Raw genomic sequence first — 21,129 nt, 5'->3', positions numbered from 1 at the left:
TCGCGCGGCGTACAAGAGTGAGCTGTAGTCTTTAGGAGATGATACAGCTTTCTCGACGGGGGATGATCGCGTTACGCGCGGGTAATCGAACCCTTTCACCGCTTCTTCGCGTTCTCTCACGTAGCTGCCGCCTCACCCCGTCTCATCTGCACGTGTTATCGCCAGTTACATCCTCGCGGGGATGTGCAATCTCCCGTTGACGGGAGCCTCGTTTCGCGCGGCTCGATGATCCAATAAGCGACGTACGTCGAACAGCGTAAATCCTTTTGATTTAGAAAGGATAAAATATTTTTTTTTATCAACTCATCGGCCGGTTACTCGAGTCAGGGATCAATATCGGTAGAAATAATGCCTGCCTCCACCGCGTCACGTTTTCGAGTTGCCGTTTATCCTCGGAAACAAAACCAATCCAGTCGCTACGGTGCGCGTGTGTATAATAAATTGCTACTCGAGCCAATAGTAATGTATCACGTTTATTTTCGGCCATCGTTTATCCGCTTTTTTTTTTTCGCTCTTCGATTCCAGATTCGCGCGACCACGGTGCAGCTTGTATTTTCGTCTCCTCGGCGTAAAAATAATACAAACAAGTCTGCGCTCGGTAATAAATAAATATGTACAAGTGTATTGTTATCTCAGTCTGACTCAAGGCTGAAGATAAGCTCAAACGTAACATTCAATGACGTAACAACAGGTGGGACGTTTCGATCCTTATCTCGTATATTTCCCGACCTGCCCGACGAGAAAAAAAAGTTCGGACGCAAAAATTCACTCACGATTTTGTGATGAAGATGCTGAAGCTCCCGCTCGGTGACTCTTCTGCGCGAAAGCTCGCGCTGCTCTCGTCTGTACTGGCTGTACTTGTAGAAGAGGTACATCCCAGGTAGGGCCAATACCACCAGGGGTTTCATCAAGCCGGCCCGTCCGCCACCACCGCGAGCACGTGGCTCCGGCGGCTCGTCTAAATCCTCCAGCTGACCCCCTTCGGCAACGGCCGGCACGGCCGCACCAGCTGCTGGCATCCTTCTGCAAAATGACCGAGAAATCTCACTTCAATCTCTTATTACTCAATTGTATAAATTAGAAAGAATATATACAGAAACATTATTATACAAATTTCATTAAAGAAATGTGATTCATAAATTAGATTCGATTGTAAACAACAATAGAGATAAAATTGCACAAAATTGCAGTGAATAATATTTATACAAAATAATAACTTTTTTCCGGTCTAAAGAATTCTCTTTCCCTCTAAATTGACGCGAGATTGAATCTACCAAAATTACACAAGGTGTAAATAACAATTTTTGAGCGAGAGATCGAGTTACACAATATTACGCTACGTTGGATGACGAGATAATGACGAAACTCTTATTCAATTCGGTAATTTTCTCTTCCTCTAAATTACGAAGACTGAAGTATTGTCGCGAAATTTAATCAGCCAACGACAAGGAATCCAATGACCGACACGGCGCAATACAATATACTGCGCCCGACAATATACTCGTCCCGGTGCATTGTGGTTTATTGAGGATATCGAACCACCATGCCAGCTATTCCGCTCATTTGAAGAACATCCGGCGAATCGCATCTGGCTCAATTGCCGTCGTCGACATTCTTTATCTCCGACTTTTCCACCGTAATGCGCATAGATTTTCATTTATACTCCTGACAGTTTTAAAGTGCCGAAATTCTAAAGTATCAATTTGTGCGAAAGTAGTCTCACTCGAAGATACGTGAGATTTCAGTTTTCCGTCGACAAACAAATGGAGAATTTTAGTTTCTGGGAAAGAATAGGCTATTGGTTATTGGTTTCCCATCAAATCTTTCTTTTTTTAATCATTTCTATCGTTGGGCCACTACGAGCCGGTTTTAGTCGCTCATATATTCCAGACACGAACACCCTCCAGTCTGCCCTTTCATTTTTAGGTATTTATAATCCTACCTAATGTCGCGTTATGACATCCACGGGAAAATGGTTTCCTGCCCGCATTCATTCTCAAATCTCGCGGCTTTAATCTCGCAGCTGTCGGAACTATGATTATTTCAGTAATCTCTCATGAGTCCTTGCATTTCTCGATGCAAAGGCTACAGAGAGAAGCAAAGATGACAGATATCTTTGACATTACAAATATTTTTGCGTATTTCTGAAGAGTAATCGAAAAAAATGAAACAGCGTCCTTTGAATCAAATTTTAACGATGGTGGAAAAATCTGTTTGAGCCTCACATATTTGTCACTCGTATTAGACTGATTGCAGTACAAACTGCAATCGCTCGTCAGGCATCTATTATTATTCTACTGGTTATCAAAACCGGATTTCTTGATAACGGGAGCCCCGGTGTCTAAATTAGCTAATGTAACGAAGATGTTTAATCAACAATTGGACGCATGAGAGATACCGAGATACCGATTGACGAATGCGCCGACGGACAGTTCGTGACTTGAATGAAATTTCGTAATCTACTTGCCGGTCATTCAACCGGTCTATATTTAATTCAGGCGTCTACCTGCCGTTCTATTCTTAAACCGGCTGCTCTAGAAATACACGCGGCTCGCTCTATATCGCCATCGCTCGCAGTCGGGTCGTGTACCTTGCCTCGTTGCACTTTGTGCAGGGAGATGCGGCAGGTCACGCGCGCGACATTAGACACTCGCGTTACCTGTGTCGGTGTGATTCCCTGCACTCTACGCGTCGTATATGAGGGATATAAACGACGATAAGGGCGGCAAGTCAGCCTTGCGAGCGACGAGCGTCACATTCGCGAATACGCAATTTCCAAGAATACTTTAGACCGCGAAAAACTGATCGATGCGTTCAACGTTTCAAACGCGGGAGAAAATAAATGTATGCGCCAATCACACATTTATCTATTTTTATACATCTACGTATGCGAATAACTTATTATAAGAATTTTATGCCGCGGATGAGTAAGCGATGATATCAAAGGTGAAGCGTCGAGACTCCATTTATTTTATGACGAGTCCGTCGCAGTCTCAGTATGAAGCATTACTAAATAATGAATGGACAAGCGCGATACGCTCGTACGCCTGGAAGAAACTGATTATTTCGACTTCGATCGTCATGAAATCATCGCAGCTCTCATTATCGTCTCTGGATTACCTTCTCTAAAAATAAGAATTCCCTAATGTGTTCCAAATGTTCTACACGCGCCCATACCGTGCTGGAAATTTATCCAGAGCGCGGTATATACGTTAAAAATTGCGTTCGCCTGTTAAAAGTGATTACCGTTGCAGTTATTTCTGGCGATAGGCGCGTGCAACGATCGATACGTCATAGTCGTCGAACGCGGGAGCGTACTTTTTCGCGCGTTCTCCGCTGTCGTGACAATTTCGACGACGCGCCGAACACGAAACCCGACACACCGAGATGGAAGATCGACCGATGCAGATACGCGATACGTAGGTATGCGCGCACACGTGCTATCGCCATGGGAGGTAATATATTATCGGAAATGAATCGATATATTGACTCGTTGTTTTGCACTTCGCACTCGGCGCCGTGAAAACATACACGACCTGAGGGACTTCACGGCGGTGTGTGACACCGCGTAATTTCGTGAAGGACAAGGTCAGCTGCGAATTTTTTACGGATTTTCTTTCGCGGAAAATTGCGATGCGAAATATTTTCCCACCGGGAGCTTTGATCGGCATAGAATCGTATGTTATCGATATTAAATTACTTTGTGATAATTAAAAACAGCTGTTAACGCGCTATTATTATCAAAATATCGTCGTACAATGTAATTATTAATCTTAGTAGCATGCAGAATCATTTCCTTACAGAAGCTTATGATAAAACTTGAATTTCAATTTGCGAATTGGGGTTGGATTATGAGTTACGAGCGGATTAGAGACGACATCGAAAAGTTTGCTTTTAATACCCAAAATTCGCACGGATTACGTGTCAGCCGCACCCCCGAAACCGAGGGCAGCGAGGATGGGAGCAGTTATAAGGTGCGATCGAAATGTGTTCGATGAAAATTATTACGTTGTTAGAACGCGAATTATCGGACCGATCTGATATCACACGTACGTATGCAGTTTGCCTTGACACAGCGTAACGGCGATCGCGCGAGCAAGGACAACCCAACATTGCGGGATAACATCGTTCACGATATTTCTACGGCCAAGTACACGCTTTGTCTGCTATTTTTATGCCTTTTCCACTGTCAAGTTTCGTTCTATTGACTCGCCGCGCTATTAGAATCGATCTGGTGCCTCTTTTTTCGTCTTCGCGCTACTCGACGGGGAAGCTTAACAATGTGACGAATGCCAGCTCTAGCTACAGTGCATCATCAGCCCCGAGGTTCGACGCACAGACATGGCATAAGCTGAAATTGATCATCTGCAAAGTGAAGGGAATAGATGGAAGATGATAACCTAAAGGAGCGTTAAATTTCGACTAATGAAACAAGTAAGTTGATTGTTTTGAACAAGCATACTCCGATGTTGATTGACTCGCGAAACTAGCGTACTACGCGTGCAAGAAACATGTTCCATGAATACACGATGAAAAGTTCTCGGTGATATATCGCGCGTTAAACCCGCTCGACGTAAAATAATGGTCGTCGCGTCCGTAGAAGACGAAGAAAGACTAACAATAAGTTCGGACCACTTAACGCGCTAGTTGTCGCGCCGTACGTCGCGCTGTTTGCCGAGCGATCAGACAAGAAACATCAATCACAGACGCGGTAGGGTGCCCTTGTCGCCGTAATGCCGATTAGACGATCAGTTTTCTGTCAAGTATCAAACAGCGAGCCACGAACGATCATTCTTCGTCCCGCTACAAAAGTCTTGCGTTGATTTCTATCCACAATTTGATTCACGAATGTGTTTCCCGTAATATACGTAATACGTCGCTCGTTTATCAGCAAAAGAAATTTCTATTCGGCCGAGTTTCATTCATCCTCATAGCAGCTTTCCGCCAGTGTGTAACGCCGCATGCGACGAAGTGCGGAAAGACTATGTCTCTCGTCACCTGTCATTGTTCCCGCCAAGGCGACGCGTACTACACAAATCGACCATCGACCATCGCGCGTCGTCTGCCTTCATCGACCCCGCGGACGGGATACATCGGCGGAATAAAATCCCGTTCCGCGGACTCGCTGGGGAAGGAATTTCTCCCCGAAATCGCAATTCGATTCCGCTCCGCGCGCGCGTCATTTTTCCGAGGAAGAAACGACGCGCGTCCGAAATTTCCCACTCCGGCACGTGCGACCGCACACGGGACGCCGACGTCGACGTCCGTACTACGACGATCACACATCGCACTTACGTCGTCCTGTCTCACCCGTCGAAGGCAAGTCGCGATGACAGGAGATGGGAGAAGCGACGGAGCGGAGAGGGTGGCCTGCGACACGAGCCTCCTCCTCGCGCGCTCAGCTCAGCTCAGCTCAGCTCGGCCGTACGACGCATCGCCCGCGCTACTACCCTGCCTGGCGGTATACCGGCGGCTGCACTGGCGCGCCTGCAGCCGAACAACCCTTGCGAGCACACTGCGCTCCGTGCAGACTCGGCTCGCTCGCGCGCCCCCGCGGTTGTTCATGCGCGCCCGGCCGGCGCGTCAGCCGCTTCCGGAGAACGTATTCTACCAAGCTCTCGCTCTCGCTCTCTCTCTCTCTCTCTCTCTCTCTCCCTCTCTCTCTCTCTCGCTCTCTTTCTCTCTCTCTCTTTCTGACTAAGAAACAGGCGCGCAACGCCGTCGGCTGACTCTGCGTGACGCAATGCGTGGTGGAGTGTCGCACAAACCGACCGATCGAAGCAGTTGTGCCGGCGTGGTGGCCGGGCAGCCACTGAGGGATGATGGGTGATGCTGATTGCTGCCGACGCTGCTTCTACTGCTGCTACTGCTGCTGCTACTGGTGTGTGCTGGTGCTGCTAGCGCTGCTGGTTATGTAGCAAAAGCTGTCCGTAGGAGGATCGATAAAAGGAGGAGGGAGGAGCGAGGGTGGACGGGCGCCCGGGAAGAAACAAGGGATGTGGGGTATCTCAGTGAGAGGTCCTCTCCTCCGAGATGCGCTCCTGCTGTTTCCTCCGATCCGCCAAAGGAGTAACCTCGCCAATGTCGACGTAGACCCTGCCCCTCCGTCGTTTTCTCTCTATCGTATTCCCACCACCGATCTAACGGTCTCACCTCGCTGCCGTATGCGAGTTTAGTGAACTTCCGACGGAGCTTCCCGACGAGAAATGTTCTGCTTTCCATTAGGGATACGTCCGGTATTGAATTAGAATTACAATAATTGACTCTCCGCAGCCAATTGACATTTATCCAATCGCCGCCGTCTCTTCGTTACAATTGAAGTGAAAGACGATGTTAATTTTTTTAGCCGTTTTCACAACGCCGCTTGTTATTGTTCGAAAAATGTTCTCTAATCCTTTGGATTGTTGTTGGAAGCCAATTTGCACGTCTCCTGTCGCTCGCCGTTAACTCGTATCTTTCAGATTGTTATTTGAGAAAATTTCGAGAGATCGGTGTGTCATGACTTTATTATGCGACACTCTCTCATGTATGAGGAAGTAGCGAGATTCGCCGGTTCTTGAATCACAGCCAGGAATTTCGAGCAAGACCATTTTTCGTGACGTTTGACCCGTTTCTATCGAACGGCGGTGACGTCATCGCGGGGAATGTCAGATCAATGGTCCCCGGGGAGTTGGCGACGGATGCTTTCCCAACCCTCGCGTCCCCCTCCCTCCCGAACTTGGGATACTTCCACGCGTGCGGTAGGACGGCCGATTATGCACTGTCAGCCCACACCAGTTTTCGGTCGAATGGAAGTTGAGAGAAACCAATAACGACGTCGCGATTATCGCAAGCGAGGCGAGGTGCCGGCGGGAATCTTATCAAGAGGGGAGATCTTTCAATTTCTGCCGATATACCATGTATACTCTTAATGCATTCTTAACGATCATTCAGCTACCTCCGCACGCTATCTGCGCGACATGAAAAGAAAGCGATGCTCGAGGATATTTCACAAAAATTGCAATTTCTCTCGCTCGCGAGCGGCGCGTTTATCGCGGCGATTAAACGCCGCTTGGCGTTTCGATCCAGATCGGTTTTCCGAGCCGCGTCCGGTTAATGTTCGAGCATTCGTCTACGCAGCTCGCCGCATCGCCGTTAGATCGACTCTCGCGGATGAGAGCCGCTGGTACGACGTCATACAGAGTTCAATGACGTCACAGAGGCGTTCGATACGAGCGCGGGATTTCGTAGTGGGGAGGCCGCTACGCCGAGATGAGAATAAAGAAGAACGCGATCCTGTCAGAGGGAACGAGAGGAAACGGAGATGAGAAGCGTCAGACGAGGCGAAACCGGCGCAGAAGGAGGTACCTTTCACGCCGTTTCGACCAAGCGTTCTCGCCGTTTTATCCGATGATTATCATTCCTCATCGCTACATTTATCACGCGTATACCGACGCACCTGCGCTGCGCGCTCTTCGCGTAATCTGGCATGATCTCGTGGTATTCGCATGTCTTTTATTGGAAAATCGCTCGCGCCGCTCTGATAACGCGCGTTAATTGGAAATCTCTTTAAATTGCGCGACGTTTCATTAGCTGTAGATAAATTGCGCACCTCAACGAAGAATCGTCGTACAAAGTCATCGCGATTCCGCCACCAGATTTCTCTCGGCAGTCTTCCGCGATATTCGCGAACGGATGCGAGCCGGGGCGTCGCATTGCGCCATTCCCACTATCAGCCACCCCGCGCTCATAAAAGCCGCGCTTGTAATTCTCTTATTGCGACAAGAAACGGCTCTTCTGCACTTCGTCACAAGCCATCTTGGCGTTGCGGAAAAAAAATTTGACGCCCGTGAGCCGCGCGTTGGGAATAACGGTGTTCCGGCTTGCTTAACCGCTCTGTTCTACTTTAAAATATTTTCCTGTTACTTCAATCTGCACGCATCGCATAGCGCTCCGAAGAGATCCGGATCGCGGATAATTTATCGTTTAATCATCCACAAATATTTTTTCATTGCTTTCGCTTCTTTTTCACTCGTGCCGAACTATGTAAATCGAACGCTACATGAGTTGGATAAAAAAAAATATCATTTTTAACGTCCCGTCGAGAAAAACGGTAACGATGTTTTATTGCCTTTGTCAGATTTATAGAGTGCCACCGCTCGCGAGACATCGATTTCCTCTTTGTAGAAACTACGCGCGAGCACCATTCATGGATCAGGTGCGGACAACGCAGGAATTCTCGCAGTACGTCGGTATTAATCAACTGAGGCATTATCCTGACGGCGAAACACGTAATCGGCGCAATTTACGCGTCCGGTTGCGCTGAGAAACGAAATTGGAGTAAATTGAAAGAGACTCAGGAACGTAAAACCGGTTTTATAGAGACCAATCGCGCAGATACGATATCAAATTCTTCATTCCCGTTATTGAAAGCAAGAATTAAAAAATGCATTTTATGTAGCATAAATTGTTATTTAAAAATGGAGTAATGATAAAATTTAATGCTATTCTTTTATGAGCATTTAGCAGCATTAAAAATTAATAGCTCGTTTTTTTGTATCTTTTTTTAGAAAATGTGCAAATTTCACATTTTCCTTAGATTAGAATTTTTTATGTAAATAGCTAATTAGCAACTAATTGTAGAAATCGTTCTGATAACATATAGATAAAAGATCAGTATCAAGAATCGAGTATAAAATAGATTAAACTCTGAGATATCGTTGACTGTATTCCTTCATTATTGTGTACTTTTTTATTAAGAAAATGAAAAGAACAAACTCTGTTTGGCTGTATTGTACATTTTCTTCCGATTGAACAGTACCGCCATCGTTGTGAGAGAAGCTAACTTTGTTGAACTCATAGTTCTCTTACCAAGAACATTTCAATGTGAGACCGATGGTCTTGCAGAACTTCGCTCGACTGACATTTAGACGGTTAAATCACATTTCAATAATAATTTGACAATTCATCATTAATCAAACATTTTGAAAATGCGTATACAGAATAATACGTTTTTGTAAAATTGCATTTAAAAATTATTGTTCATGATGGTAACTGTTACAAAAAAATTTTACAAAAATATATAATATTACTGCGCTGTATACGTATTTTTAAAACACTTGGAATAATAAATTGTAAAATTAATATTGTATTATAAACAAACAATTTATACATTTTTTTTTATATCGTGGTCGAAATAGTGTTTATGAAGTAATCAACATCTCCAAGCCCCCGAGGCCCCTTTCATAGTCACGCATGGAAGAATATGAATAATAGTACCTCGATGCTCCAATGATAAAACCAGAGCTACGATAGCTGAACCATCGGTACAGCGATCTGCTGGTATCATTAGTTAGTGCGACGCACATCTATAATCACGATCTGTTTCAATATTAATTTCAACTTTCTTTTTTACGCAAAACCTGATTCCTTATCGATTTATGTTGCGTAGTCATCTACGACAAGACGCAACGTGAACAATTGCGTCTTAGGCTATCGTGATGGAAAACGTTCTTTACAGACTGGCAAAAGCGTATCTTGGTAACTCGATGAATGATGACAATTGCTGTGCGCGCAAATTAGCCGAATGATCCTTGACGAAACTAAAGGCCCGTCTGTGCGTAGATGAAAAGTGGTACATCGCGATAAAAGAGTCTAAACCATTTATCTCGTCGAAATAAATGAACGTAAAACCCGAGATCAAGATCGGAGTGACTGACTTTTCTCGCGTTATCTCGCGAACATTCGCGTGCATCTGAAAAGTAATTCACGCGGTGAAATGGCCCGGGCACGCGTGGGTTCATCATCCGGCCGGGAGAGAAATTGCGCCTCGGCTCCGTCGAATCTTTTTCCGCATAAACTAAACGAAGATTTGTGGCCCGCTGATTAACGCTTCGTTAGTCGTGCATTACGGAGTGTCAGAGTTCAACGGCGCTATTGGGTTTATATCAGCAGCCTCATCTAACGACAAATGTCACGAAATCTTCTCCTGACAGCTGATGTATGGTCTCGCGTGCGCAACTCGGACGATCTATAATTTTGTAGCGCGGCCGCGCCGAAACGAGCTTTCAAAACGTTTACTTTCTAACCAGTCTCTGGTAGCGCATTAATTATGCACCAATATTTCTAACGCATCGTAAATTGCTTTTTCTCTTTCGACGCACGTTGTAACGTAATAGTTTCTTTGTTAACCAATAATTAACCAAATGATTCGCTTAAAGCATTTATGGCTCTCATAAAACGTTGAGAGAGTTAATTACGTGAATCAAGATCTTACGTTTGATTAAATACAATATCACTGCCTTTATGGCTAAGATTTTTTCTTAAAATAACATCAATTGTCATTAGTTTCAAATCGTAAAATTTTATAGCATGAAATAAAAATTTGTTTAAAAAATAGGTACTTTGGATAAAATATAAACTATTAATTATGTGTTCAACGCATTATCTAATTTTCAATTATCTGTCTGTTTATTTAAGATTTAAATTTCGGCAACAATCGTAAATGAAAATACCAAGAATTATCCTTGTTGCCGCTTCTTATCAATAAAACTTCCCCTCTGCGCTTTTAGCACAGCCGATACCTTATCCTGCAGGATGTTACAAAGTTCTGCGATAACGTAATGCGACTCGTGAAATTTATGAACGATATCTGCTTCTAAGAACGCGGCTATAAAAAAGTAGTCGCAGCTAATGTTCGATAAATGCAGTAAAAGTATGCTTTACTCCGTAATTTTATTTATCCTTGCGCCATACTCAATGGATAGTTTTCCAACAACGATACCTTATAAAAGCCTGATGCGTCATCCTCATAACATTTCCATTTATTGCCATCATGGGAAATTACAATTTTTACTTACGTAATTTTTTGAACCACAACTCATGTTACGTTGCAAATTATGCGCATAACAATCATAATGAAAAGAAACGCGAAATAAATTCTTCGTGCCCGCTGCACTCATAGAATGGTCGTAACAGCCGCTTAAAGAGTGCACAGACGACACGTATCAGCATTCGTCTAAAATTGGATCGTACTGTAAGAAGAGCGCACAGACGCGGCGAGACGATAGGACGTTTATGAATTGCAATTTTCGCGATAGAAATTTCGCTCTCGCGCCATAAAATGCGCAAATTGTTATAATAATTGCGTCGCACTTCTCATTGTTCAGTCGATTGCAAAAGATTGATAATGCAGATTAGAGATAACAGAGAGATCGTCAGAAAAACAATTGATCAAACCAATCTTATCAATATTCTTGAAATATTGCAGTGACAAAAGCGAAGTCAATTGTTTCGCGATTTGTGTTCGAGGCGATTTCGAGTTAATCGATCGACGTGTTATAATAGACTCGTAAAATTCATGTGCCGTAACAAGTATACATATGTTTTCTTAAAAGTGAAAGTAGAAGTTATGCGTAATGTATCGCATGCCCGCGCGCGGGCTGTGCTCTAAACTACTTTTGTCTGAATTTAATTGGTATCAAGCCTCGACGAATGAGTCAGGGAGTTTTTTTATATAAGTTGACACGAAACATCAGCAGAAGTAGGAAAGGATTGTGACAATTAAAAGACAATTATTGAAAAAAATATTAATTCTGCGCGGCAAAGAACTTAACACGACAAACCGCAGCTCCCTGCATAAAAGGCAGCGCAGAGCGCGGCCGGAAATTAATTTAGTTCTTTACGTCTCGCACGAGGCATAGCTTTTCGATTCGCGACGGCTGACGCTCAACGAGCAATTTTAATTAAGTGACACCGTGACTAACATCGCGTTCGCGCGCACACATTCATGACTCAAGTTTCATTCCCGTGAGTTTTCGTGCTAGCATCGGCAGATTACAAAATAGCACTAGATGAGGGAAATTAATGGACCTCTGGAGCGTTCTTTCTCTCTCCTTCTTTCTCCCCCTCTTCTTCTCTCTCCGCCAAGCACCGAAATAATCAGCACCTTATTTCAAGCCACTGCAGTTCACGCCGCAATTTTATAGACGATTTCACGCGGCTCGTAACTTTTTCAACTCCTCGAGATTTTAAATTCGGATTTTTAGGAGGAAGCCCGCAGACATTAATCGCGACCAGTCGCTAAACTTCTCGGCCTATTGAAACGTATCGTTCCTGCGATATTTCGCAGCGGCCGGAGTTATTCGCATGCAGCTGCGAGCAAATTTTATTTCAGGACGAAAAATCTGTCTCTTTCTGTTTTTTGCTTTTAGCGAATCGGACCAGCGGACCGACGTACGTGTCGGTAACCAGGAATCGGATATTTTTGGAGTTCCTCGTTTCGCTTCGCCGTCTTCTTCCTTTGATGGCGGGGTGACGCTCGAGACGACCGCATTTTTCCGCGCGACGGCTGCAACGCGTACAACGAAGGAGATAAAAATATTTTCGTAAAACTTTATTATTCGCTCTCGTTCGCGCACAACGGTGACGGCTAAAATCCCATGCATTATTGTCCGCAACACACGCCAGCGGAATATTGAACTATGAACCGCAAGCGCTAAAATATCTACGTCGACTATTGACTTGGAAATATTTACATCGCGTTGCGCGAACGTCAATAGATTCTGCCCCGATATGGATCGGCGCGTCGTTCAATTATAGCTCGTTCTGACGCGATCGACCACACAATTTGTCCCTCGTGTCAACGGTTTGATTTACAAATAACTCAGCGATCGATAAACCGTCTCCTTGTGGTTAATTTGGAAAATCACGCACAAAGAATACTTTTTAGCTTTTAAGAATACAAAGTCCTCGTGCTTTTTATTTTTGGAAATATTTCGCGAAGTGAAATAAATTTTGCAAGTCAAGGTAGAAAAGTAGCTCCTTTACGGGCTTTTACACTTGATTCTAATATTTATATCTCTTATCGAATTTTCTAAATCCACTAACGCGATACGGAAATACGGTTTCGAAAAGACGCAGTCCGGAGGAATCAGCTTTAAGACCGCTCGATTCGAGCGGTCCCACGATTCCGCATCGTTCCGCCCTATTTTTCATCTCCCGTGCATGGTGTCCCTCTTGTAAAAAAAGCCGAGATCAAATTCCTCTCTTCCTCAACCTTCGGACCCCGGGCTCCGAGTTCCGGACCCCATCACAATACGCAAAACTCACTAATACGTCGTCGCCGTTATTGCGCGCGCGCCAATCGCACGATCTCCGCGATACTTTTCGAAATTTTATGACGTTCGTACCCCGGTGGGTACAATGTGAGGGGCGACATTCCCCGGCGTATAATGCGGTCGACGGCAATATACGGCCACTTTATAGGGCGCTTTTGTTACAGCGACGCGCGCTCTCGTCGGTGTGCATTACGATTTCGTAGCCGCGCCATTCGCTCGCACCGCGCGGTGTGAGCTGTTAATCAAATAAATTTTCGAGGAAGAAAAAATTAAGAGCACCGCTCGAACGGGCAGGAAAGCGAGCTGAGTCACGCGAGTCGCGCCGCGATTGGCCGAACTGCTAGCTTTTTAGCCGCGCTCGACGGCGATATTTTTGTCTCGGGTCAAAATATGCTTCCTCCCGCGAGATACGCGCCATTTTATTCGCGATAATTACGCGAGATTTTTTGCACATTGTGTGTACTCTCTCTCTCTCTCTCTCTTTCTCTCTATCACTTCGACCGAAGCTGAATGGCGATCATTACATTGTGAGTTAGTAGTAGCGGCAGTTGATGGTGAAAGTGTGTCACCGCGTTTTTAATTTGCGCTCTATCGTCATAGATCGGCGGTCTTGAAACCTTCGCGCGTCATAGACCGATATCGAGTTCCCGTGTTCTGATAGGAAAAGAATGAAAAAAATCGCCTTCCGTATCCTTTACGTCGGCGGAAAAGCCCGCGGGCGCTTACGCAGCATATCGCACACGTTATGATAAATGAAACGGAAAAGAGCCATTAACAAGCTATACCGTAAAACTAAAATGTCACTTAGACAAGCTGTGCTTTTTTTCAATCAATTATCTGCAACAAAATGATCATAACTTTATTTAACTCTCCACTGATGATGCCATATTTAAAAATGTAACATTAAAGACAAGAAATAGGAAGGCTAATTTCATGACTCAACTGTGTCGTTAGCGTTATAGACGCAGATTAAACTTTATCTAAATGCAATAAATAACTCAGTTATAAAAATTATCAGTTGAGAAAATAATTTCTGTAAAAAGAGAACCGCGACAAAAAAAAAGCGTACAGATATTTGCGTCCGCAGCTTTATTTTAGAATAACAAAACTAAAATCATAAAATATTCCAAAACCATAAAATACTAAAACTAAAAGTTCTCTCCGCAATTACAGATTTAAATCCCGTGCATTTATTTAAATACAAATTTATTTTTAAATCCCTTTGTCCTAAAATTTGTTACGATCTCTAATTTATAAAATTGGATGGAGTAGTATTGATCCACGCGAGGGAACGGCATTTATCATTATAACACCGTAAAAAACTAGACAAAAATTAGTGTTGCCGTGAGGGTCGCATGCGTAAACACGATTAAAGGTCCACGAGGGTTGTGTGTGTCTCTCTCTTTCTGTCTCTCCTTCTCTCGTGCATAGAGAAAAAGAAAGCCGACGCAGATGGCGAACAGTGGGGACGAGGCGAGCGGGTAGGATACGCGATGCGTTCTCTGGTTGGTCGTGTTCGCTCCACGATCAGTTGTTCGCCGCGCGCGCGCCAAGCTGTCACGTTGCCGGCGCTCCGTCGTTCGTTCCTCAAGTTCGTGTCGATGTGCGTGCAGGATCCTATCACCGGGTTGACGAGGAATCGATCACACCTCTACGTAGAACAGTGATAACGCTCCACGCGCGAGAGAGGTTGTCTCCGTTGAATACCGGTGCATCGACTGTCAGAGGCGTGTCGAGTCTCGTGAAAGTTTGTTTGCGACAATTGTTTGTGATAATTTGCGAGCAAAATTCGATTTTTTTTTTTTGAAGGATTAAATTTCCACGGAGTGGAAATAACATTTGCCAAATGAAAAAAAATAGTTCGTTCACCGGCTCGCTTTTCCTGCCGTTGATTTTGTAGTAATCAGCCGACGCGTTCCAGAAATTCGGAGAGTGACACGGTATTCGAAAGTGGCGATGGTGAAACGTATTGCGGCGTATTATTGCCACTGATATTACTTATCTACGCGTCGTGATAAACTTGTGGACGCATTTAATCGGCATTAATCGTGCGCCTTCGAGAACGCGCACACCATTGGAATGAGACAAATCGACGTATCTCGAGAGCAGTAACAGGTGATACGATTAATTCCGATCGTGATTGGCAGACGCGTTTCTCTCCACTCGTCGCTCTTCTTCTTTTGCCGCCGAAGAAAGCCAAGTAACGCAAGACAAACGTTTGCGAAATGATGACAAATCGGAGCAACCAAGTCGTTGATCCGACTGAGTGCCCGGAAATTATTGCTGATCGTCAATGAGCCCGAGTCTTCGACCGAGCGGTCGATTGGCATCCGTCGGTGAACTCGTTGATGAACTCGTTGGTAAAATTGTCTGCGAATGGCTCGCAAACATCGCGCGACGAGTGTTGCTCCCGGCGATAATAGCTCGCGAATCGGAGCTCGCGTCCTCGGCGCGACGAGAACGCGCGAGGTCACGTTCGCGCGCCGATCATTAAATTAAAAAAAATACCAGGCGACGTCCGACAAGGAGGACGGCCGAGTGCGAACGAGCGGACGATAACGAAGCGGCACGCAGAAGGAGCATCGTCAGTGGAAAGGAGGTCCCGGCCGGCGCCTTCTTCATCTCTCTTGCGACGACGCGCCAAGCTTGTCGGCCAATAAAACGACGACGATTGTCGGCAGCTGGCTTCTTCAACAAGATTCCGCGCGAGTTTCGGCTTTCGTTCCGGAGTCGGAACGGCGAAGCTAGCAGCAAAGTCTAGTGTTGGTTCCGCGATTGCAGGAGAACCGGAAAACGAGAAAGGAAAACGAGCGGAAGAGCTCTCGTTCGACCGGATACGCGCGAGAGCGACATCGATATGACGAGCGACGCGAATTGACTCTCCGAGAGTGAGAGGAAGAGCGAAATCATGATGATGATGCCACCGCCGCAAGTCGTGGGTGTCCTGCTGAAGAAACCGGGACAGCAGACGCACCCACGATTGCCGCCCTTGGATCCGCAGGAGACCAAAATTAAAGGTGAGTTTCTTCCTGAGCGCGCGCGTGTTTTTCTTTGTTATTAGATATCGTATGGATATTTACGAAAAACTGCAAAAGTCTCTGAAAACAAAATTAATTCTTAATAAAATGTTGGACCAAGAGCTCCAATAGCAAGCGATCTCAACAATGTCATTAAAAAGAAAAAAATAATATTGAAGACAGAAAGCTACAGGCGTTAAATTAAAAGAAGATTATCGCTCACAATAGTGGCGGCTGACCATTATACGACGCCGATAGCGTATCAAATAGGTTAATTACTATAGTAATTGAGCGAAAAATAGAACTCTCCGCGGGCACAAATTTTCGCAACAATTTGGAGCATTTTGTTTAGTAATTACAACGTAAACTATGTCAGTTATATAATAATAATATACTCAACGGAACTCTGCGTTGTCAAATAATTTCCGACTCGATAATCGACACAATTCACTTCCATTGAAAGGAAGGCCCGTCGACGAGCCTTCATTGCCAAAATCGAAAGCACGCAGCTCTGTCCGCTTGGAACGTAAAGCAAACGATCGCGATCCCTTCGGGGCTTCCCCCTCGAGGGACGAGATACAGAAGCATACCGGACCGAAAGAAGAAGTTATTTTCATTGTGACAGGCTCGCGGGTTACATCCTGTAAACAGGCGGTCGAGAAACGTAAACGTCGCGCCATTCACCTCTCCGGGTCTCCGTACTTGGCGCGCCGGCGTTACGCTATTATCGATATTATGATTCATTCAAGCGTGTTGTTACAATAACAACCGACTTATCGAGACTCTAACGAGCGTTGCCTGAAATCCGGGCTGGCTCTCGCTCTCCGGTTCGACTCCGCTATCGATCCCGCCGGATATCTCTTGCTCCTGTGAGGGAATGCACCCACCGCCCCCTTCATTGATTCAGTGGCTTATCGAAGCCCCGTGGCTCAAACGCTTAAACGCGAATCAATTTCGCGCTCGCGCCTGAAAAACACGTCTGAAAATATTGACCGATTTATCATCGCTGCTCGGATCACGTGAGAATCCTCGCGATGTAACTCGGCAAACGCGGCAATTGGAGATTAAGTGGCTCCGTAGCGCCAGCTTGTTTACTCTATTATGCCGATCAGTCGAGCCGACGCCTTGTGGCTCCATTAACAATTATGTTAATGGGACGGCGGCGTGCCACGATAACGGTGTGTGCTAATTTGATACGAACAAATGAGCAGTTTGCTGCAAAAATTAAATTAATTAAATACGTCTAGATATCTTTCATACTGCACACATCTTCAAATTCCAATCACAGGCGCGGTTTGTTTGTTTAAAAAATTTTCAAATTGTTTTCAACTACGCAACTTCCGAAATATAGAACTTCTGTCGAATTATTTGCTCTTACACCTTTTTCTATTAAAGTTTTAATGTTCTAAAGTAAGAGTCACGTTTCAGCACTTGGAATTCCTAAAGGAAATTTATTGATTCGTAAATTTCGAACAAATGTCGACCGATAAAGTCCGTCTAGACGTCTCGCCACAATCTCCGAAAGGTCTTTTAGAAGCCCGTCTCGTCCGTGCGCGATTGACAATTCGTGCTTCGTAATCCGGTATCTGGGCTACCGTGGTAACGGGATACTTTTACGTGGCCATCCATCCACTCTGCGGCGAGCGTGAAAACGGACTCTCTAGCGGGCGGAAAACGTGTTTCTGGATACCTGAAATTCACGAGATGCTCCGAAATATTCATGAAATTTGAGGAACTCGAAAATGACAAATCGAGCCATAATTTTTCGTCGTTGAATAATCATTGGTTTCGGTAATGTAACACAAGTGGCACGATGACTGTAAGACCATGTAAGGACTTTCGCGGTAGCGGCGCGTTACGCGGCGCCAAAACTGACGGTGACGTTTCGCGCGGAAGTGTCGCAAAAATAGATGATTGTGCAGCGCGCCTCGACCACGAAAACGGGAGAAGTTGGACGAGTTACGAGTGCCGAGCAGGCACGAGTTTCGATAAGCTTATCTCATCACGCGAATCCATCTAAAACAAACGTCGTATTTCAACAACTGTCGAACGTTCTGCGAAAATAAGCAAAACGTATTGCGATTCTTTTTCCTCGCGAATAATTGCAGAATGCGGAATTACACGGCCGATTGGTTTTTACTTAACGCGAAACGCGATATCTAAATTCCTGCGTTTACGGCGGGTCAAGAAACAGTAAAAAGAAAGCGGGCGAGCCTATCGCCGCGGCGTTCGCGTGCCGGTTTTCACGGCTGCGTATCGAATCCTTGCGTCTACCATCGGTTTCCTCCCCGCATTATCGGCGAGAACGACTCTTTCTTTTCTAACGAGAGCCTTATTAAACTCGCCGGATTTTCCATTTCACTGCACATTCGACAAACGATTACGACATCGGCGTACGCCGATCCCGTAATTGCGAAATCACGCCGTATTGCCTTGATAGAGGCTTTATATTAAATTTCGACTGCAACACGTTCGCTCGTTAATTATCCCCCGGCACGAAACAGCCTGAGAAATATTGTACTAACAGAAGGCTGCGCAGGCTTTAATTACTTTCAGTGGAAGACATTTTGATAATTCAGGAAAGATTTATTGTCAAAAAAAAAAAAAAAAAAAAAAGAAAGAGCAGGGAGTTAATGATGTCTTCGTCCCTCTTTCTCCCTCTCAATTGGGCTTGCGATTTTCGCGAAATAAGAGTCGAGTCTCGGAGACATAAAGGAATTCTTTGTGGCACGAAGGGGCACCGCTGCCGTGCAAATAGCCAATGGGGCTGTCTAAAAAAAATCCACAAGACGCACGCACGGCTGTCGACCCGAGCGGCGACGCGGCGCGTTTCACATTTCTCGTTCTTCAGCGTATGCAATGCGGGAAACTGGATTTCAAGGTGTTACGTGGTGGCCGCTCCGCGCCGTTGGTGCGTTTCTTTCCTTTTCGATTCGGCGGTTTCGCAGATAAACGCGAGAGAAACGAATCTGTAAACATATGCGTTTGATTCGAGCTCAGTTCCTTTTTGCGCAACAAACATCTCTCTTCGCTACCGTCTCTCCTTCTCTCTCTCTCTCTCTCAGACGTCCGGACGACTTAAATTAGGGTCACAGTGCCGAATTAAGCACGGTCCACAAGTGCCATTCACGGGGAACTCGCCGCGACCGGGGATTAAGATATACACATGTAGATAAAGTCGTACCCCATCCGTAGTCGAGTTTCTGCGATTCTCTAGGAATCCTTTTGATACTCGAGAATCCTCCTGAGAAATCCCCGGCTGGCATTACACGTCTCGCGGAGTAATCCCCTAAGTATCGCTATTCAGGGGACGAAATTGAGCTTGCGCTTCGCGTCCCGATGCAAAGGCGCGGGCCTCTGCGGTTAAAAAGGCTCAATTGAGCCAAGGGAGGCGAAAGAGGATCATTTTTGTCGGCGTGCACGACAAATCGGCAGGAAGAAAGAGAGAGCCTGCGCCGCGAGTCTAAACAAATTACAACGGCGACTGGACGGCTCCTCGCACGAGCGCGAATAATAAATCGCGGGAGAGTAATTCGCGTATACCGGGTGTTCCACGCGGCCGCATCGACGCGCGACACCCAGGAGGGGAATCGTGACTTAGGTTACGCTCGTCGTCGTCGTCGTCGTCGTCGTCGTCGTGCGATCGAGGCTCGAATCTCGGCCACGGAAGACGCGCGCGCTGCCTTTCACTAAATGCCCGCTCCGTGTGTCTTCTACGTGTATTCGGCATCCGCGCGATCGGCTCGTGCCATTTACGAGCCGCGGCTCGTAAATCGCAATCGGACTTCGCCTGTTGGCGATATCGCTTCTCTCAAAAGCGACGTTGACGGTTCCGTTGACGATTTCGCTTCTCTCGTCGACGTTTTCTGCGCGCCTTCGTCGTGAGTTGCGCGCGCTCGAAACGACGCAAATGTACGCTCGGTATCTAGTTGCACCATACTTCTTATCACGTTCGTGGGCGATAACACATCCGGAGTTGTACGACGTTCGTTACGAAGCTCCGATTGTTTCGCAGCAATTAAAGACGCATATATAAGGAACAGCTTTCGGTTATTTGTAACAATAAAACGAAAAAGATATATGTATATATCTCGCGTGACTCTGGATTGCTCCAATTAGTCTTTGAAATATTAATACGCCCGATCTTCTATGAATGCTATCGGACGCGCCTTATCGTGTCACCGATATCGACATTTAAGACGAATGCTATCGACATGTTTGATGACGCATTACAAATCGCTGCCCTTCTCCGCGTCATCCTCAACCTCGCACGCTTCGACGAAATCGCATCTGAAGCTGGATTTCTACGGATGCCGTATCGCCTCGAACCGGGTTCTGGTTCCCCGATTCGCGCAACCAGTCCTGCCGGGGAAAAGCGGTTGTGAAAATGTTTTGCAGAACCGTGTCTCTCGGCGCGATTCAGGATCCGCTTTATCGCCGCTATCGTACATATTTTCTCACGACTCGAACGAGTTTGTTTTCATCTTTTATGCGTAGAAAACGCAAATTTCGCCGTGTACATTGATAACGGCGCGATTAAACAACTACTTAAACAACTCGGCGCTAAGACCACCTCCGGGTCTCACGTCATCTCGACAATGCCTCTTGAGTCGAGTGCGACGACACCAAAGGCGCTTTTTCTGGGCGCACGTGTCCCATCGTCGGGTTCTCGCACACAAATTAATTAGCGCCGGCTGACGGGGAATGCTGGTCGCTCAAGTGGGTGTAATTAGATGCCTTCGGGCTGCGCCGTATCGCGATAGAAGAAAGTGTCGCGTCGTCAACTGCGACGCGGAGAGAAAATTTCGTTCGGCTAAGCGATGAGAGAAACCAGACGCGAAATTTGTATATGGAGTTATCCGATTTTAAACTCTCGACGACTGCGTATCTCGGAGCGAGTTCGACTTCAGAACGGGCTGTGCGGCGTTTATATTGGATCGACTGTATGGATGAAACATACTATCAACGCGTTGGTTCGATAATAACTAGTTACAAAGGCGATAAAGGAGATAAAA

At 45.7% G+C, this 21,129-nt stretch overlaps 2 protein-coding genes across 5 annotated transcripts in view; one reads left to right on the top strand and one right to left on the bottom strand.

The window, feature by feature from the left end:
- The window catches only part of LOC105669746 (protein split ends), a 161,391-nt gene that overhangs the window by 21,161 nt on the left and 119,101 nt on the right, over window positions 1-21,129 (bottom strand). For 2 of the 4 annotated variants that reach the window (XM_012362849.2, XM_067351221.1), the window contains one exon: window positions 774-1,023. In XM_012362849.2, the coding sequence (XP_012218272.1) occupies window positions 774-1,019 (246 nt within the window). In that variant the 5' untranslated portion in view covers window positions 1,020-1,023. Of the gene's footprint in view, window positions 1-773; window positions 1,024-5,295; window positions 5,745-5,772; window positions 5,883-21,129 lie in introns of those variants that run through there. The other 2 variants (XM_012362852.2, XM_012362850.2) reach the window with 2 other exon arrangements.
- The window catches only part of LOC105669740 (uncharacterized), a 31,115-nt gene continuing 22,976 nt past the window's right edge, over window positions 12,991-21,129 (top strand). Inside the window, exon 1 of the mRNA XM_012362842.2 lies at window positions 12,991-16,114. Within this exon, the coding sequence (XP_012218265.2) occupies window positions 16,006-16,114 (109 nt within the window). The 5' untranslated portion in view covers window positions 12,991-16,005. The remainder of the gene's footprint in view (window positions 16,115-21,129) is intronic.

Source organism: Linepithema humile, chromosome 3 (assembly GCF_040581485.1).
Source record: "Linepithema humile isolate Giens D197 chromosome 3, Lhum_UNIL_v1.0, whole genome shotgun sequence".
Taxonomy (NCBI): domain Eukaryota; kingdom Metazoa; phylum Arthropoda; class Insecta; order Hymenoptera; family Formicidae; genus Linepithema; species Linepithema humile.
The sequence above is the reverse complement of the archived record's forward strand: the minus strand, read 5'-3'. Positions and strand labels throughout refer to the sequence as shown.